This window comes from Carcharodon carcharias, chromosome 6 (genome assembly GCF_017639515.1).
Source record: "Carcharodon carcharias isolate sCarCar2 chromosome 6, sCarCar2.pri, whole genome shotgun sequence".
Taxonomy (NCBI): domain Eukaryota; kingdom Metazoa; phylum Chordata; class Chondrichthyes; order Lamniformes; family Lamnidae; genus Carcharodon; species Carcharodon carcharias.
In genome coordinates this window covers 122983542-123003776 of record NC_054472.1, presented here as the reverse complement: position 1 = coordinate 123003776, position 20235 = coordinate 122983542, and the positions used below count along the sequence as shown (strand labels likewise).

The window sequence follows — 20235 nt, the reverse complement described above, 5'->3', positions numbered from 1 at the left end:
GGGAATTTGCAGGTGGAGGTGTTCCCATGTGTCTGCTGCCTTGTCCTTCTATGTGGTAGAGGTCACAGGTTTGGAAGGTGCTGTCGAAGAAGGCTAGGCGAGTTGTTGCAGTGCACCTTGTAGATGATCCACACTGCTGCCACTGTGCGACAGTGAAGGAGGGAGTGAATGTTTAAGAGGATGAATGGGGTGCCGATCAAGAGGGCTAATTTGTCCTGAATGGTGTCAAGCTTCTTGAGTGTTGTTGGAGATGCAGTCATCCAGGCAAGTGGAGAGTATACTAACATAATCCTAACTCGTGCCTTGTAGATGATGGAGAGGCTTTGGGGAGTCAGGAGTTGAGTTACTCTCCACAGAATTCCCAACTTCATTCTTGCAGACATAGTGTTTATATGGCCAAAAGCAAAATGCTATGCTGGAAACGTGAAATAAAAACAGAAAATGCTGGAAAAACTCAGCAGATCTGGCAGCATTTGGGGAGAGAGAAATAGAGTTAATGTTTTGAGTCCGACCGACGCTCTGAAGAAGTCATACAGACTCAAAACATTAACTCTGTTTCTCTCTGCACAGATGCTGCCAGACCTGCTGAGTTTTTCCAGCATTTCCTGTTTCTATTCATATGCCCATTCCAGTTCACTTCTGGTCAATGGTGATCCCCAGGCCTTTAATGGTGGGGATTCAGCAATCATAGTGTTATTGAAGTCAAGGGTAGATGGTCAGGTTCACTCGTGTTGGAGATGGTCATTGCTTGGCACTTGTACAGCACAAATGTTACTTGCCATTCATCTGCCCAAGCCTGAATGTCATACAGTTCTTGCTGCATGTGGACATGGACTGCTTCAGTATCTGAGGAGTTGCGAATAGTATTGTGTATGAATTCCTACAGTTCTTGGCTGGGTTAGCAGGTGAAGTATCATATTAATGAGGGAAATATAGATGCCTGACTCTCTAGGATATGCATGCACCCCACACTAATCAAATAACAAGTAGCGTTAAAGTGCTGCATTAAAAGCTGCAGTGAATTAGAGTTACATATCATTGCAGAAGGAGGCCAAAATGGTGAGTTACTTGTAAGTACAACTGACAGAAAAAGGGGAGGGAGGATGATGTTTGCTGTTTCAGGAGATTCAGTACAACATCACACAAGATTCTAAGCGTGGGAAAAACATCAACTCCAAGCTATTAGATACAGTGGGGGAAGGGTGACCAAACCAATTGGGAGTAATTTAATGTAACTAGCCTAGGGTCAAAAACTAATAAACATTGACGTTGGATCTAACTGGTCATAATCCAGCATATGTCAACAGCCACAGCTGCATTTCCAAATGTATTGTTAGCTTGCAGCAAGTGAATTACTTCAAAGAAACCATATAGATAATATTGTAGTTAAGTTTGGAAGCCACCTAGTTGTGCAAAGCTCCGGAAGCCAAAATCTGCAGACAGACTGTGCCCTTTAGCCTCAACTTAACACAGATTTCTAAACTAGTTTCTTGTTCAAATGCAGTATTCTTACTATGAATAGAGATTTCCCAATGAACAAGCAAAAAGTTGCTTGAATTTTAAATATTCAAATAACACTGCTGGTGTGAGCTGCTATTCAATTTGAGTTTCCAAACTCTCAGAAGAAAAGTCCAAACAGAATTTGGGAATTAAAATAGAAAATTTAACAATACAAGTCGTGTATCCTTTATCATAAATCCGAAAACTGAACACATCCAAGAACCACAATTTTTTTTTTAACCTTTAGTGCGGCAAGTCCCTGACCCAAACCAACACGAACCTGACCAAACGCGTCAGACCTTTCGGGAGGGAAGTCTAGTTGTTTTTCTGCACTGTTTATCTTGCAATTTTTGTGGTGAACATGTCAAAAAAAACATCAGATACACTTTTGGCCAACAATGAGAAAAAGAGAAGGAAGCATAATTCCTTATCAATTGCTAAGAAAGTAGAATTGTTGCAGCAACCTGATTTTTTTTTAATTCATTTATGGAATGTGGGCATTGCTGGTTAGGCCAGCATTTATTACCCATCCTAATTGCTCTTGAGAAGGTGGTGGCGAGCTGCCTTCTTGAACCGCTGCAGTCCCTGTGGTGTAGGTACACCCACAGTGCTGTTAGGAAGGGATTCCAGGATTTTGGCCTGGCGACAGTGAAGGAACGGCAATATATTCCCAAGTCAGGGTGGTGAATGGCTTGGAGGGAAACCTCCAGATGGTGATGTTCCCATCTCTCTGCTACCCTTGTCCTTCTAGATGGTAGTGGTTTTGGGTTTGATAGGTGCTGTCTAAGGAACTTCAGTGAGTTTCTGCAGTGCATCTCGTAGATGGTACACACTGCTGCCACTGTGCGTCGGTGGTGGAGGGAGTGAATGTTTGTGGATGGGGTGCCAATCAAGCGGGCTGCTTTGCCTGGATGGTGTGTTAGGAAATAGAGATAGTTTAAGTGAGTTGTATTTGTAGGTGTTAGGAATGAGTTTCAGTTTTAAATTTGATTTGTATTAATGTATCTCTGTGTTAAAAAAGGTCAAATTGAGTTTTAGTTTCACTTTAAAAGGTGCATGCATTTCTAATGAGAGTTTTACAACTCTAAGCTAAGTTAAACAAACAAGAGTAGAGAAACTGGGCTGTTGCCTAGCAACAGGGGTCCAAAGAGGCAGGTCCCTCCCACAGACACACACAGAAGAAGCTAGAAACAGCAGTTTGATTTGGAAGCTGTTTGAGTTCAGTTGGTTTTGAAAGTAGCTGCCAAGAGAGAGTGGAGCAAAGGGGACAGATAACCAGTACCAATCTAAAGAAAAGACCCCAAGAATCCAGGGGAGTGGAACAGAAGAAAGTCCCAAGCAGATATTCTAGTTAAAGAAAGGACAGGAACCTGGAAAAGGTCCTGTTGAGTGAAGTTAAGAGTGAGGGGCAGAGACGAAGGCTCTAAGCTTCAGATTTAAAAAGACAAAAGCTGCAGAAAGGAGATTTAAAGTGTGAACAGCTTTCAAAAGGCCTGAAGGTCCAAAGAGAAGCTGAAGGTCTGAAACTATTTACTATGGGCATGTGAAGCAGTGGTGTACTATTGACAGCTGAGTCAGTGAGAGAGAGTGCGTTGAAGACAGCTTTAATGCATGTGGTGACCCAGGGGAGAGGTACATCAGAAGGAGAGTTCGAAACCCTGCGAGTGAACCCTTGCAGAAGGCGTCTGAAAGAAAGCCTCGGTTTGTGAGAAGATTCCAAAGTGCGTTCTTGGAGAGTGGAAACCCTCATGTGAAGGACTGAGTTCAGTGAGACTGATTGGCAACAGTGTAACAACTGTGTGGGGGAAGCTGAGGAGAGATCCATAGCATCTGGTTGAGGTGGCATCTGTCACTTGGTTTCAGAGTGTGGTGTGTCTGACCACAGGTCGCCATAGGTTTACATAGACTGTGTACTTACTGTGAACATTACAGTATAAGATAGCTTTTGTAACTTGTGTTATCCTTACAAATCTATATATATCTGTAAAGGTAAGGTTGTGGGTGAAGGAAAATTGTAATACAGTTCATCATTTCTTCTTTAATAAATGTTTTATGCTTTTGTTAAAAGTTCATCAGTTGACTCCGCTGACTCTGTTCAGTAACCACTCTCCACGTAACTAAACAAACAAATAAAGGTCAGGATCTATCAAGCTGGGTTCCATCCTGGGATCCAGCTTGTCCAGTGGTAACCTCAGCTGAGATCATAACAGGCGTCAAGATTCTTGAGTGTTGTGGGAGCTGCGCTCATCTAGGCAAGCGGAGAATACTCCATCCCACTCCTAACTTGTGCCTTGTAGATGGTGGACAGGCTTTGGGAGTCAGGAGGTGAGTTACTCATCGCACAATTCCTCTGACCTGCTCTTGTAGCTCCAGTATTTATATGGCTAGTCCAATTCAGTTTCTGGTCAATGGTAACGCCCAGGATGTTGATAGTGGGGGATTCAGCGATGGTAATGGCATTGAATGTCAAGGGGCGATGATTAGATTCTCTCTTATTGGAGATGGTCATTGCCTGGCATTTGTGTGGTGAGAATGTTACTTGCCACTTGTCAGCCCAAGCTTGGATATTGTCTTGGTCTTCCTGCATTTAGACATGGATTGCTTCAGTATGTGAGGAGTCACGAATAGTGCTGACCATAATGCAACATCAGTGAACATGGTGCATCTGTGAGGCAACTGAGTGAGGAGGATGGGGTGGGTATCACCAGTATATACAATTTAAAGAAGCAGAAAGGCAAATAGTTGAAATTTTATATTGAAAGTGATTCACAAAAGTTAATGAATAATGGGAAAACTGTGCATAGGTCGAAAAATGATGAACATGATCGTGTGTTATGATAGAATGGATTCATCAATGCAGGAGAGAGAGGTTTCTGTTGACTGGCCCATTGACCATGCAGTAAGCCAAGATCTACCAGGAAGAACTGAGGTTTGAAGGTGCATGTGAATACACAACAGGTTGGCTGCAGAAATTCAAGAAGCATCATGGTATCAAGTTTTTTTTGAAGTTTGTGGTGGTAAAGCATCTGCAGACCATGACGCTGCTGAAAAATTTATTGATGAGTTTGCTAAGCTAATTTCAGGCGAAAATCTTTCACCTGAATAAATTTACAATGCTGACGAAACGAACCTGTTCTGGCGGTAGTGAGGAGAGTGCGCCAACAGTTGTTAAGGATGTCCTTGGTTGTGTCAATGCGGCTGGGACACACAAATTGTAAATTGGTTGTAATCAGTAAGAACAAATGTCCCAGGTGTTTTGGGGCATTAGCTGTTCACTATTATGCCAATAAGAGAGCCTGGGTAACCAGGGATATGTTTTCTGATTGGTTTCACAACTACTTTGTACCAGAGGCACCTACGCATTTTTGGGTGACTAGACATGAGGAAAACTAAAATCCTGTTGCTCCTGGACAGTTGTTCAGCAAGCCTCCTGCCAAACCCTTGCTGAAGGACAATGTTTTTGTGTGTTACTATCCCCCCAATGTAACGTCATTAATTCAGCTGATGGACCAAGGCATTCTTTAATCTATGAAATGTAAATATAAAGACTCCTTCTTGCATAGCATGTTTGGTGTTGAGAACAGCGGCCTAGGGGTGGAAGGCTTCCAAAAGGTGTTTACAGTTAAGGACGCCATCTATGCATCTGCTAATGCCTAGTTGATAAAGACACTTTGACCAATGGCTGGCACAACCTTTGGCCCACAACAATGCTCACTGAAGACAATAATATTGACGAAGACTTTGAAGGTTTTCATGTGAACAAGAAAATTATCTGGTAAACCAGCTCTCTGAACATGGATAAGGTATATCAATGGAATGTGCGAATACCCTGGAGGCCAAGGTTATTGAGGAAGTGTTTAACATTGATAACAAGGTTCCCATCATGCATTCTTTGACTGACGGGGAGATTGCAGAAATGGTGTTACGCCAAGATCAACTTGATAAATACAGTGATGACGAGAATGCCATAGTGAATACGGTAGAGAAAGTGCCCATTGATTACATCATTAAGGTATGTGGTGGGTTGATAGATGCACATGAACAATGTATATTTAGAAGTGAGCAATAATGTTAATCTACAATGTAAAAGACAAACTTATGAAACAAAATTCAATGGTGATGAAGCAGATGAAAGAACTATTCAAGAAAGAGTACATTGACACTTTGACCCTCCTCCTACAAGCAGGATCGCAGATGGAAGGGAACTAATTACAGGTTCCCTGTACTTATTATTCAGTGTTACATCTTACTTATCTAGCCATTTTATTTACTTTAGACTATAGCTAGCCTAGGCTTAGGTTATTGTAAAGTAAGTAAGCCAAGTCCTATATGCGGTATCCAAAAACTGAAATCTGAAACACAATCGGTCCAGAGGATTTTGGATAACGGGTACTCGACCTGCACTTAGGTACCTGGTTTTGTATTGAACACTTGTTTGTATTCCAGCAATGGGAAAAACTTTGAGTGCTACGTTTAACCAAATTCCATTATTTTACTTGTTACAAGTGAGAAATTCCTGAATCATTCTATTGGCAGTCAGAAAGTACATTTCACCCAAATTTATGATGATGTTCTATATCTAAAATTTCTCTCTTATTCAACAATATCCAGCTCTAAGGGATGGATTTTACACTGCTGCTGGGATCCACTGTGCAGGGGGATCTGGATGTCCTTGTACATGAATTACAAAAAAATCAATATGCAGGTACAGTAAGTAATTAGGAAGGCAAATGGAATGTTGGCCTTTATTGCAAGAAAGTTGGAGTATAAAGGTAAGAAAGTCTTGATACAGCTGTACAGGGCATTGGTGAGACTGCACCGAGTCCATGTACAGTTTTGATCTCCTTAATTAAGGAGGACATACAGCAGTTCAGAGAAGATTTGCTAGGCTGATTCCTGGGATGAACGATTTGTCTTATAAAGAAAGCTTGAGCAGGTTGGGCCTATACTCATTGGAGTTTAGAAGAACGTGAGGTGATCTTATTGAAACATATAAGAATCTGAGCAGGCTTGACAGGGTAGATACTGGAAGTTGCTTCCTCTCAGGGGGGATCTAGAACTAGGGAGCACAGTTTAAAAACAAGGGGTCTCCCATTTAAGATGGAGTTGAGGATCGAGGAATTTCTTTTCTCAGAGGGTCATTAAATCTTTGGAATTCTCTTCCACAGAGAACAGGGTGAGTTAGACAGATTTTTGATCGATGAGGGAGTTAAAGATTATGGGTGACAGACAGGAAAGTTGAGTTAAGGCCACAATCAGATCAGACATGAACTTATCGAATGGTAGAGCAGGCTCGATGGACCAATTGGCCTACTCCTGCTCCTTTTTGTTAATCTTATGTGCCCATACATATAGCACACACTAATATACATGCATAAAGTGTACATTGCAGGTATACACAAGGTGATCTTCACATGCATATTGTTCATTGTGTACATCAGACATTGCAGGTGTAAACAATGCACAGTGTATGGATAATCAACATCTGACAACATATACGTGCCCTTTGTGATTTACAGATACAAGCAGTATACATAGCCAATGCTTGACGTACACATGTGCAAAGAATGCAGTATAGACAAGCACTGGTGTAGCATACAGTAGATGTGCAGCATGACATGTATATGCACAGGGGGCTAAATTCAATAGTCCCTGAAACCCAGTGCAGGGATCATGGCATGGGATTAAGCTATGCAGACTGATTGCAATGAAGGTAGTGCATCAACTTCAGTCTACTTGCTGTTTCAAATTATTTTAGTGCCAGCCAGTGCTAAGGCTGGAAACTTGAGCAAAAGGTCATTATTGTGAGTGGCTAGCACCAGTTAGCTTGTGCTGCTTAAAGCGAGCTTAAACTTCATAAAGAAGAAGTGCATTGTGCTTAGAGTGGGTGCTGGCAGGCATGTAGGAACTGAAGCTGATCTGGGAAACATTACATAATGGGGCAATATGGCAGAGAGCAGGCTCCAATGTTTTTGGATGCTGCACTGACAGTCTTGAAGGAGGACGTGGAAAGGAGAGATGTTCTGTATCCACAGGAGAGAAGGAGGTCCTTTTGACACATGTTCCAAAAGCAGTGGGAGCAGATAGCCATGGATGTCAATGGCAGGAGTGTAGCCCAAGGGCCAGAAGTGGGGAAGTGCATTGTGAAGCGAGTGCTTGGTGAAGCGAGTGCTTTGTGAACCAAGTGCTTCGTGAATGTGAGTACTTGGTGAACCCAGTGTTTTGTGAACCGAGTGCTTCGTGAAGTGACTGCTTGTGAAATATAGGTTTTGAGATCTAAGTGTTTTGTGAAATTGCTTTGTAAAGTGATCGCTTTGTAAAGTGATCGCTTTGTAAAGTGATCGCTTTGTAAAGTGATCGCTTTGTAAAGTGATCACTTTGTGAAGTGATCGCTTTGTGAAGTGATCGCTTTGTGAAGTGATCGCTTTGTGAACCGAGTGTTTTGTGAACCGAGTGTTTTGTGAACCGAATGTTTTATGAACCGAGTGTTTTGTGAACCGAGCGTGTTGTAAAATGAATGCTTTGTGAAGTGATTGCTTTATGAGCTAAGTGCTTTGTGAAGTGATCGCTTTGTGAAGTCAGCACGTTGTGAAGTCAGCGCATTGTGATGTCAGCGCGTTGTGATGTCAGCCCGTTGTGATGTCAGCGCATTGTGATGTCAGCGCGTTGTGAAGTCAGCGCGTTGTGAAGTCAGCACGTTGTGAAGTCAGCACGTTGTGAAGTCAGCGCTTTGTGAACCGAGCGCTTTGTGAACCGAGCGCTTTGTGAACCGAGCGCTTTGTGAACATAGTTTCTATGTTTCTATTGGGGAGAAAGCAGGAGCAGGCTATTGAGTTGGATGATCAGCCATGATCATAATGAATGGCGGAGCAGGCTTAAAGGGATGAATGGTCTACTCCTGCTCCCTGTTTCTATGTGAAGCGAGAGCTTTGTGATTTGTGAACCCAGCACTTTGTGAACCTAGCGCTCAGTCGAGAATTTGGTGCAAATGGGAATTTAATGCAGAGAGGGAAGGACGTGCCACTCCTTATTCTGATGCTTTTCTTGTGTCTCCAATCTAGGAGAGTGTAATTTGTTATTGATTTCAGCTAACTAGTTACTAATTGAGCTAAGTAATTAAATAAGTAAGGTAAGACAGGACAGAACTGGTAATGTACTGTGACTGCAACATGTGGATATTTAGAGTCGCAATTTGGCTACCCCCAACCGGCCTTGGAGGCATCCACCTCCCCCCATCCCTTCATCCCTGCCTCTGACTGCAGCCGATGGCAAATTGCACAGAATGAATGAGACCTCCACATCTTGCTGGGATCTCAAGATTATGAGAACCTTGCTTTGGGAACAAACCTGCTGCCATGTGGGCTTCACCATAGTGAGGAGAACATAACTGAGCATTGTTCTCGTTCACTTTCCTCATGATTATTAGGGTGACCCTTTAGTTGGCCAATTGTGTTCAACTTGAACTCCACCCAGTCAAAAATACCCTCCTCCCACTTCGATGTATCACAGTTGTACATTGAATGTGTTGCATAGCTGTAACTGGAAAGGTGGTGCTCATAACTTTCCAGGTTCACTCAACTACCTTCTACCCTCCCCCTGTCACCCACCAACTTCTACCCGTCATCACAGATCCACCCAATATTACCTTTACTCTTCCCTCTGTCACCCTTGAACCTTCCCGTTACCATGGACTGTATAACCGCCCACCTTCATATGCCTTGAGCCCACACCCGGTACCATCCCCATGCCCACCTTCACTCTGTCCACTCCTGTTATCCATGCATCCTTTCTTGTCCCCTCCATGACCCACCTGGTGTTACCTTCACTTATTAGACTCACACCCTGAACCTGTCACCTACCGCATCCCACTTCTCTCTCTGACTGTGACCACTCTGTCCTACCACCAGTCGCCCTGAGTTCCCCTAACCGCACCCCCACCCCCCCCCCCACCCCCGGCAACCCCCCAAGACCCCGCTGTCGACTGCACAGACCCTGCCTTCTAATACACTCTCCATCTTCCTCAGACACTTCTCCCCAACCTTCCCCGGACATGCCTTCCCAACTTCCCCCTGTAAACCTGTCTCTCCTATCCAGCCTTGGAGGTAGCTGTGATAGATAGACGCGCCCGGAATGTGACCCCCTTAAAGGTAGGTGAAAGCAGCATCTACATATATCAAGTTCACTGATGAAGTGAAGTTTGCCGGGTGCACATTAGTCATGTAGGGTTTTGAAACAGACCATTCTAATTATCTGCTGGTGGGACAATTAATTTAGAGGGGGGAATGTGATTCCAGCGAGTTGGGCTTTCAATAATAATTCATCAGTTGCAAATGAATGTAAATATGGCTCCCAGCAAAGACCAGCAGGAGAGTCGAGCTGCCTTTAACCCACCATCAAAGTCGGGAGAAAAAAATTCCAAACTAATTCCCAAAGGCGGAAAATTGACTTTCCCCATTACTCCAAATGTTGGCCCCCTGCCCGATTCCCACCGCTAACGGGAGCAGAAAATTCCATCCTTAGAGTGAATAATTTGCCTGTTTTGGATGGCTTTCATTCCAAGTTGCTAAAGTAAGTGGAGGGCTGGAGTTAGTGGTGGGACTTGCCAATATTCCCCAGGTATGGGGGAGGTGCCAGAGGATTGAAGAGTTGCAAATGTTACACCCTTGTTGAAGAAAGAATGTAAGGACAATCCAAGTAACTGCAGGCCAATTAGTTTAACATCAGTGGTGGGTAAGGTTTTAGAAACAATAATCGGGGAAAAAAACAACAGATATTCAGGAGACCCAGCACAGATTTGTAAAAGGTGCTTAGTAGTGCTTGACTAATCTAATTGAATTTTTTGTTGAAGTAGCAAAGAAAGCTGATGAAGGGAATGCAATGGATATAGACTATATGAATTTTAAAAAAGCATTTGACAAAGTACCACATAAAAGGCTGATTAACAAAATTGTGGCTCATGGAATAGGAGGGTCAGTGTCCAATTGAATTAAAAATTGACTTAAGGAAATAAAACAACCAGTCATGCTAAATGGTTATTTTTTCAGAACGGAAGTTGGTTGACAGGGGTGTTCCCCAAGAGTCAGTGTTTTTTTTTGATGTATATAAATGGCTTGGATACTCGAATACAGCGTAAAATATCATAATTTGCCAAAAATACCAAACTTGAGGGAATGGCAAACAGTGGGGACGATAAAAATTGACTGCGACAGAATGCAGATGGGCTAGCAGAATCAGTAGATGGAATTTCATACAGAGAAGTGTGAGGTGATGCATTTTGGCAGAAGGGATATATGGACAGGCAATATAGACTTAATGGCACAGTTCTAAAGAGGTGCAGGGACAGAGGGACCCGGGGCTGCATAGATCATTCAAGGTGGTACGACATATTGAGAGAGTGGTTCGCAAAGCATGTGGGACATTGGGCTTCATAAATAAGAGCATTAAGTACAAAAGCAGGGAAGTAATGCTGAATCTTCATAAAGCTCTGATTAGGCCACAACTAGAGTAGTGCATCCAGTTCTTTTGCCACACTTCAGGAAAGATGTGAGGGTTCTAGAGCATGCAGGGAAGATTTAAAAGAATGTTCCAAAGATGGGGAATCCTTGTTACGACAAAGTTAGATTGGAGAAACTGGCCTTAGAGTAAGAGAATTTGAGGGCAAATTTGATAAAAGTGTACAAGATTAGGTAGATAAAGAAAATCTGATGGCACTTGTACTAGGAGGCACAGTTTTAAGGTTTTGGGCAAGAGATGGGGGGCGGTGGTTGAAATGTGAGAAAAAACATTTTTACGCAGTGCGTGGTAATGATCTGGAACTGACTGCCTACGAGGGTGGTCAAAACAGGGATAATTAATGATTTCAAAAGGAATTGGATGTGCACTTGAAGGAAATAAACTTGCAGGGCTACGGGGATAGAACGGGGGAATGGGACTGACTGATTTGCTCTACAGAGAGCCAGCATGGACTTGATGGCCCAAATGGTCCCCTTCTGTGCTATAAATGACTTGAATTGGACTGTATGACTATTTAGAAGAAGACCAAGGGAATTACCCTTGTGTCCTGGCCAATATTTGTCTCTCAATCAACATTATAAAAAATCTGGTCATTATCTCATTGCTGCTTGTTGAAGTTTGCTGTGTGCGCATTGGCTACGGTGTCTCCTACATTACAATAGTGACTACACTTCAAAAAATACTTCATTAGCTTTAAAATGCTCTAAGGCTTCCGGAGGTCATGAAAAGCATGATAAAAATGCAAGTCTTTCTTTTCTTTTACCTGCACCCATACCCCATCTTCTGAGAACCAGGAGAAAAAAAATCCCAACTCCATATAAGCCACAGGTGAATACAAGTAGTAAACTTAGACCCCAATATTGAAATGAAACAGATAATACTGGAAACATGCAGAAAGTAAATCTTTGGAAAGAAGTGAAAATTAACATTTTGGGGTACGGACCCCTTCAAAACTGAAAAATTAGAGTCAGGCAAGATATTATTATTTTCTTCGTTCCCTTTTCCTGATTGTATTCCAATCTTGTTCTCCCCTTCTTAAATTAAAAATGGGTTGACAAATGACATGTGAACTTGTCTGTCCTTTCCACAGATCCTGAGTCATTTGTTTCTTACATTTCAGCATTTGAGCATTTTGTGTTTTACATGACGATATTGAAACTGCTGATGTGACAGTTTTGAGATGAACCTTCCGTGTGATATGATTTAAATATTAACCTAAAAATTCAATATTGGAGCCCACTATTAGTATCTTAACAGCTGTTGCAAATTGGGTGTGGCTCGTTATAACGTATGCACGTCCTACAACAGAGTTCTGGGAATTGTGGAGTCTACAGTTAACATCCCCTTTCTCTGCTGTAAGTGCAGCGTAGGCAGCTGTGGCTCCAATCTTTTTAAAAGAAAGCTAATCTTACGAAACTTATAAGAAGTATAACAAGGGGTTTTGAGGTAATTGAGATCAGATGTTTGACAGGAGTAACTTGCCCTAGGCTAATGGTATCACAAGTAAAATACAGGCACATTTAAAGAAATGGAAAGCACTGCTGTTAATATTGGGATTGAACATTATCCAAACAACTGTAGCCAAATCCATATTGTTTAAGGGACTATGAAAGGGGTTCTTATGTATTTGCTAATAACTTTATAAAATACTTTTTGATGCTTCACGATTTCTTCCTTTTAGCTTTTCCCTTCTCTCAGGGAGAAGCAACACAAATCACTCTTTGACACATTGAAGATTGGGGGAAGTGCGCTCATGTTGAATGAGATAATTATATTAATGGCTAAAAGTAGCCTTTGCATCATGGGGTGTTCCACTCATAACCTAAAAAGATTTGAAAAGAACTTGATCCATGTTATTCAGGCATCACTAAGACTCTAATGCACAACCATCTGGTTGGGGAGCAGGCATTGTACTGTCTAGGCTACAAAATGGTCATGATTTATTCATTCCAACAGATGTTTGGATGATGTAAGTAATTAATTCCATGCAGTATAATGGCATGAATTTTGTGTTTCACCACTCCCAAAGTTCCCACTGACTTCAGTGCCTAGTTTTACAACAGCACCTGCTATCAACTTTCTTCCAGAGTTCTCCACTGGCGTGTTGTCCTGACTTTTTGGGCACATTTTGTTATAAGACGATTACATTGACACACATTGCCCTGTATTTTTAATTTTATTTAAACATGGCAAAAGAACAAGGGACGACATGTGGATTTTTTTTAACAACAGGTGGTTAGAATTTGGAATGCACTGGCTGACTGTGGTGATCATAAATTCAATTGCAGCTTTCAGAACGAAACTGGATAAATACTTGAGAAAAAATATTGCAAGAAAGAGTGAGAAGTGGGATAAACTGGATTAGTCTTTGGATGAGTCGGCACAGACTCGATAGGCTGAATAGCCTCCCTCTGTGCTTTACCATTATTTGATTCTATGGGCTGGATTTCACGTTTGGCAGAGATTCATATGCCTCCACTGCAAACGTTGGGGCCAAGCCCACTGCTACTCTGATGGCTTTCCCCGCAGCAATTTAATGGCCAGAAGGCTCTTCATTGGCTTAGGGTGAGACTTCTGCCCCCATCTGAGGAGGAAATCTCACCTTTGAGAGTTGCCAGCCAATCAAATGGCTGGCAGCTTTCTGGTCCCAGCAGCATCACAGGCCACTGTTGGGACTGCAGCCAGGCCCCAATGGAGATCACTGCTGAAGTCTGGTAGTTTGGGGGTTAGAGGTATCGCCAAGGCCAGGCTGGGAGGAGGGTTTGAGGGACTAGGGTGTAAGGTTAGGTGGGGAGGGGAAATATTAGTTGGGAGGTGGGGGGGTGCATTAGACCTTAGGGAGAGGGGTGGGAGTCAGGGTGGGGGAGACCTCCACTGGGCCCAGGGGCCCATAAAGGAGATTGCACCCTCTTTGCTTGCCACCAGTCTGTGCACTGAAAGCTGCTGGGCTTCACAATTGGCATGGGCCTCCGCCTTGACACAGAAAATTTGCGTTGTGGGTGGGAAGCGCTCAATTGGTCCAAGGGTGGGTAGGCTGTCCAAAGCTGCCCATGCTGCGTGTAAAATTGCAGCTGGGCTGGGGGTGGGTGGGTAGGTACTGGGAATGTCACCCATGGCATTGCACCCAATTTTACTTCCACTGCCTGCCTGCCAAACCATCCTCAGGGAAGCATAAAATGCAACCCTATGATTCTATGCTGCTGCCATTTTTGGTACTTCAAAGGGGAAACCAGCACCAAAAAATTATTGGGTTGCCATCATAATCTGCTGACTCAATTTTCAAATGAAACTCCTTCCTCACAGGTATTAACTGAGTTCAGAATGAAGCAGAGTTGAGTGTCTGGTTATTGTGTCTTATGATCAGCTGTTAACTTGTCCAACTTATGTGGTAACAGTTAAGTTAAATGCTGCACGCAAACAACAACCATTTTCACCAGAGGATAAATTTTACTTATTTGTGACTCTAAACTACCAATCATCAAAGAACATATTTTACTGACTTTTGTGTCAATTTAGCTATAAATTACCTAATAATGGTACCTTTACCTAGTAATGCCTCTCATCCAGGTAATAAGGGTTTACCTGAATCCATATCAAACTACTCCAGGTGATATAATTTCAGATTTTGAACGCGAGAATGAAAGTAACTTTCGAACAAATGAAAAAGGACAAAGGGGTAAGGGATTCCTGTTTAGCAAACACTGGCTGTTTACACATTCACAATTGTAGGACAATTTAATTTTTTCATAAAATCAGCAACTTTAAAGGTGTAATTTTCCCCTGGCCATTTCCTCCGATTTCCTCCTCTTATCTCCTGAAGACAAAGGCTCACTCTTGGTTCCATAGGTGCCAGCTTTCCTCCATAAGCTATCAAGTAAATCTATTCAGAATATTCCACTGCAGGAGGAAGACTGACTACAATCTTGTGCTCATCTAACATTCGGACACAAACTGTTTTCAGCAGGTATCATTGGATAGTGATCAAAGACAAGAAGCCTATGTAATATCCTCTCACTGGAGCCACTCATGTGCCCAGTCATAAAGTAAAGTAAAATTTGCATTTATATAGCACCTTTCACCACCACTGGACATCCCAAAGCACTTTCCAGCCGATGAAGCATATATTTTTTTGAAGTATAGTCACAGAATGGTTTCATTCACTGCAGATCATGGACAATATAGAGATCTTACAGATTTTTGTCTTAGGCCTCAGGACTGAGTCTGGTCTCTTCAGTTACTGAAGGGTGTAAGAGATTACAGATCGGCAACATAATAAAGTCCATTTCTATCCTCCTTCAACATTTGCACACATACAATTTCAGAGGGGTCACTGCATGATAATTAAGAATACGAATTCTAGCCAATTTTAATAAGCCAAAACTTGATCAGTTGAATGATGGTTGAGTGTTTAAATTCTTAAGCAACAGAACTACAAAGTTCTAATATTTCCAAGCTACAGTAAAGATCTAAAACTAAGGAACATAGACTAACAGTGCATCGATTGAAAAGTTTAGACTAGAAAGCTATTCGGGTCGTGGAAAAAGTTAAAAATAACCAAAATCTAAACAGAAAATTATGAATATTACAAATCCCAAAGTGGCTATGGAAGCATTAAAAACAGATTTCGAGAGGACCGAATTTGAAAACAGACTTTGAGGCATTATTAATTCATGTTTTCAATCAACTAAGCAGCCTAAATTTTCTATTTCAGGAACATTAGCTCCCAGGTGTAATTTGAGCACAAAAATCTTCAGAACCCTCAAGTAACAAAGAAAGCACAGCATAATACATAAACCTAATTATGGGTGGGTATATTATATCATTATTATTGCAGCACTTGTGCTCCTACAGCATCAAATCTACTATCACTGTACACTATAGGACATTTAAAGTTAAAAATCTCCAAAGTATTTCACAGACATGATGCCAATGCTGAAGACAGTAGAAGGGTGGCCAAAAGCTTGGTCCAAGGAGGTTGGTTATGGAGGGGTTTAAAGAAACGATCAATAATTTTAAGTTTGAGGCTTTAGGGGTTCAGGAACCAAAGTAGGCCAGCAAGGATGAGGTATGGGAAAATTAGTCTTGGTGGTGGATTGGATACAGGCAGCAGAGGTTTGGACATATTGGACGGTTGCAGCATTGATTATTGGAAGGCTAACATGGAGAGTCTTAGAGCAATCATTTTGTATTCAACAAGGCAAGATTGAGGGTTTTAGCAGCAAATAGATTGAGGCTACGGTAGAACTGAGCTATGTTACAGAAGCACAAGTGGGTGGTCCTTATGATGGAAAGGATATGAGGTCAGTCAGAAAAGCAACTTGAAAGACTGCAAACCATCTGAATCACCTAAGACAGTGGCAAGGAAAGGGCTAGAGTCAGTGGTGAGGGAATTCAGTTTGTAGCAGAGACCAAAATGATGGCTTTGATCTTTTCAGTGGTTAGCTGGTGGAAGTTAAAAACTGGATGTCAGACAAGCAGTCTGTTGTGGTTTTTGGAGGGCAATCATCTAAGCACCAGGATATCACTGCAGGAGTTCCTCAGGACAGTGTCCTATGGCCAACCATCTTTAGCTGCTTCATTAATGACCTTGCCTCCATCATAAGATCAGAAGTGGGGCTGTACAGACATTAAAAATCAATAGCCTCAATTTTAACTTGGGTGGCAATCAGGAGATGAGGCATTAAACTTCCCTGTTATTGGCAGAAATAGGCGAGGGCAATTTTAATGCCAAGGTCTCAGCTGCATTAGCCCTGTTGTAGTTCTGCCCAAAATCAGTGGTTTGGACATATTCCTAGAGGTTTCATTACTTGACCTTTTGCTTTCAACTGGCCTACATGGTCAAGCAGCCTTTCAAGCTTCGTCCTATACAAAGTCCAGTCGATCCAAAGCCTCAGATCAAACACATTGACTTCCCAAGTCTTAGCGTTGCCTGTTTTTCACCACTGGTTGACTGTTTTAACTAGCATTTCCTTTTAAAACCAGTGGCTCTCTTAAAGCTGACTTGGCATTACCAATAGTGTCAACTAACTGGCAGGCAGTGGCAGAAGATTGGTCAGCAGGAAGCACCCACCAGGGGCCAAAGGAATAGTCCCAAGCGCTCAGGTTGTGAGCAAGGGAAGTGAGAGGAATCCTGGGACAGGGAGGCCTAAACTTCATTTTGGAACTTAAATGAGCTCTCCTACACCTCACAACCCCCAAGAAAAGTCAAAAAAGTAAAAAGACTTCCCTTTTCAGGCCTCTTCTGACTCTGCCTCCTCCTACTATAGGTACACCTGGCAGGAAAGCCACAACCACTTTCCCACTCAAATCCACAGTTAAAATAGTTGTCAGGCCCTGAGAAGATCATTGAAACAAATTTGCATATTTAAAGAAAGACACCACCAGTTTCCTGCAGTATTCCATATTGCCTGCTCATAAGAGCAGGTTAAAATCATAGGCTGTGGAATCGATGTGGGACATTAGCTGCTAAGTCTTATTTTAACTACTCATTTTCTACTGAGCAGCAGCATTATAATTGCACCTAATATCTGCGATACAGGGAGCTACCCTAAGCTTCCTCTAGTAGATAAAGCTCACGGATTTACATCCTCTTTCAGAAATAGCTAAATCTGCACTGTCTGCAGTCCAGCACATGGCTCATGCATTTGTTAGTTTTCATTAACAAAATTAAGAGTTGGCTAGGATGCATTTCTGCCTCTAACATTCCTGTAAAATACAGATACTGGGAGGGTGGTGGTGACTTCTTTCATAAATGACTGTGAAATTAAAAGTACTAGGATCTTGGGAAGCTGAAATAGTGGGAGAATGACATTTTCAGCTTGCAATGTGAATGACACCCAGTAGCACATTAATGAGATTCTATCCTTCCAAAGTTGGGCTGTACCTTGAGAGAACATGTTGAGTGAATTGACAGTAGTGTTTACACATCTGTAATTGGTGTGTTTCTGGTTGGAACAATTGTAAATTAAGTATATCAAATATATCATAAAATATTAAGTACATTGCCTTAAGTGCTATGTTTCCTATAATGCATTAATATCAAAATGTTGCATACACTGATTAACAGTACTGATGATAAGTATTTTCCTAATTAGGTACTTAGTAAATGAGCATGTTGACAAACATCTAATGTAACTCACCATGGACAAAATATTTGGAAGCTCAAATATGTTGGTAAGAAATAGAATATAGTAAAGATTAATGAATCCTACCTGGAATAGGCTTTAGTGGAAGTAAACCTTCTGTTTTACGGATAATTTTAGGAACTTGGCTTGAAAATCGGTGACCGGCACTTTTCAACATAACAATTTCTTTGGAATGTGATTTCACGGTTTCATTTATCTGACGGGCACAGTTCCAAAGACTGCTGACATGTTTGTTCAGACCATCTTTAATTCTCTGCAGACTGCCTGAAATGTCATCTAGTTTACTGCAAACATTCTCAATGTGGGCCACCCTCCTGTCAACATGGGAGACTTCCTTCTGGATCCCCTGAGTACTGTGTTTACATCTACTAATGTCTTTAGCAAGCTGACTTGTTAACTGCTCCAATCGTTCCTTCATTTCAATTAACTGACTACTATTATTGTTCTGGAATTGGGATTCTAGGTTTTTATCTGTTTCTTGAAGTTCGTAAATCTTATCCAGGAGTTCCTGCTGTTTCTTTGTTAAAGTAGACTCAACTGTTAAGAGTGTTTCAATATTCTTTTCCAGACCTTCCCACTGTGCTTGTACAGAGCGCCCAATATTGTTTATGGTGACTTTTAGTGAGATGATTTCTCCTTGTATCACCTCTAAGTCTTCATTTTCTTCCATCTTCTTGAGATCTTCATGAACTGTATCATTCAGAGAATTAAAGAGGATGAAGTTTTGTTCCGTTTTTAATAATAAACCTTTATTGTCACTTTTGCAGGTTTCTAAATCCATTTTGATACCCTGTATCTCCTTGGTAACAGAAGCACAACCAGTCAGGCATACATTTTCTAACTTCTGCAACCTGTTCTCTAAATGGTCCATCCCATTATTGATATGATCATTACTGGAATTCAGATCACTTTGATGTAATGATGCCAGTTCACTGACTATTGCTCCAGTAGAAGTAATGTTACTAATTAGTATAAAATCATTGTTATGTTTAGTTTCTAACAATTGTAGCTTCTTTTTTAGAAGGTCCTTGACACCATCAACCTCAGTTTCAATGAATCCCCTGAGACTATACTCAATGTAAAAACAATGTTCTTCAGCATTCTTCTCTGTTACATTTATTCTAGATTCAATTTCTTCTAACCTCTCACTAAAAATATCTTCAAGATTAAGGGTAGTGAAACGCTTCACTTCATTATCCAATCTGGCATTCAATAGCCTGTTGGCATCGGCAATTCTGTAGACCCTTTGATCCATGTTGTTTAGTTGCTGCCTTAAAGTGCCTATGAGAGCACAGCAGTTGAGATGGCCAGGTGATTTTTGTACAAGAGTTCTGAGGTCATTGATCTCCTCTCTCAGTTCAGTCTCTTTCTCATTGAGCAATTCTTCCACATGTTCATAGTGTGATTCATTTTGTTCACATTGCTCTTTGAGAGACATTAACTTATACTCACAGGAATTTTTCAGATCTGCAAATTTAATGTCAATGCCTACCATTAACTGTTCCCTGAGAGTTTCAAATTTACTATCAATGTAAGACTGATACAAGTCTCCATTGGAAAATGGAGAATAAGTAGAAACAGGTTCTTGAACTGCTTCCATTAGCTTCTTCAACTGTCCATTATGTCCAGTAACCATTCCGTGTAGTTCATCCAGCATAACACTCTTGGTCTTTAATGTGTCCTTAACTTCTGTGAGTTCAGACATCATTTCACCCATTCCAGATTGATAAAATATGTTTCCATTCTCTCGGATGACTGGAACGTGGGGAGTTTCAAAGCCAAGAGCACTGCCAGGTAGTCTCAGGTTGCCCAGTAAAGTTGCAAACATTTTGCTGGTATCTTCCTGGACGCGGTGCCTCAGATTGTCACTCAATCCTGTTACTGAGGCTTGCATTTTTTCCAGGACCTGGTTAAGACGTTGTACCTCATATTCCAATTGTTGAATTTTCTGTCCTTGGGCATCAGTAGAAGACAGTTTATGAACTTGGCTGTCTGTAGATTTGGGTACTAATGAAAAAATACAATAGTCAATATATTATCTACAGAAAGTATGTATTTTTATCTGTACAGTGAAAAT

At 41.6% G+C, this 20235-nt stretch overlaps 1 protein-coding gene across 1 annotated transcript in view; it reads right to left on the bottom strand.

Moving 5' to 3' along the window:
- Positions 1-20235, bottom strand: part of LOC121279018 (EMILIN-2-like) — a 70887-nt gene that overhangs the window by 24741 nt on the left and 25911 nt on the right. The window contains exon 4 of the mRNA XM_041189768.1: positions 18225-20165. Within this exon, the coding sequence (XP_041045702.1) occupies positions 18225-20165 (1941 nt within the window). The remainder of the gene's footprint in view (positions 1-18224; positions 20166-20235) is intronic.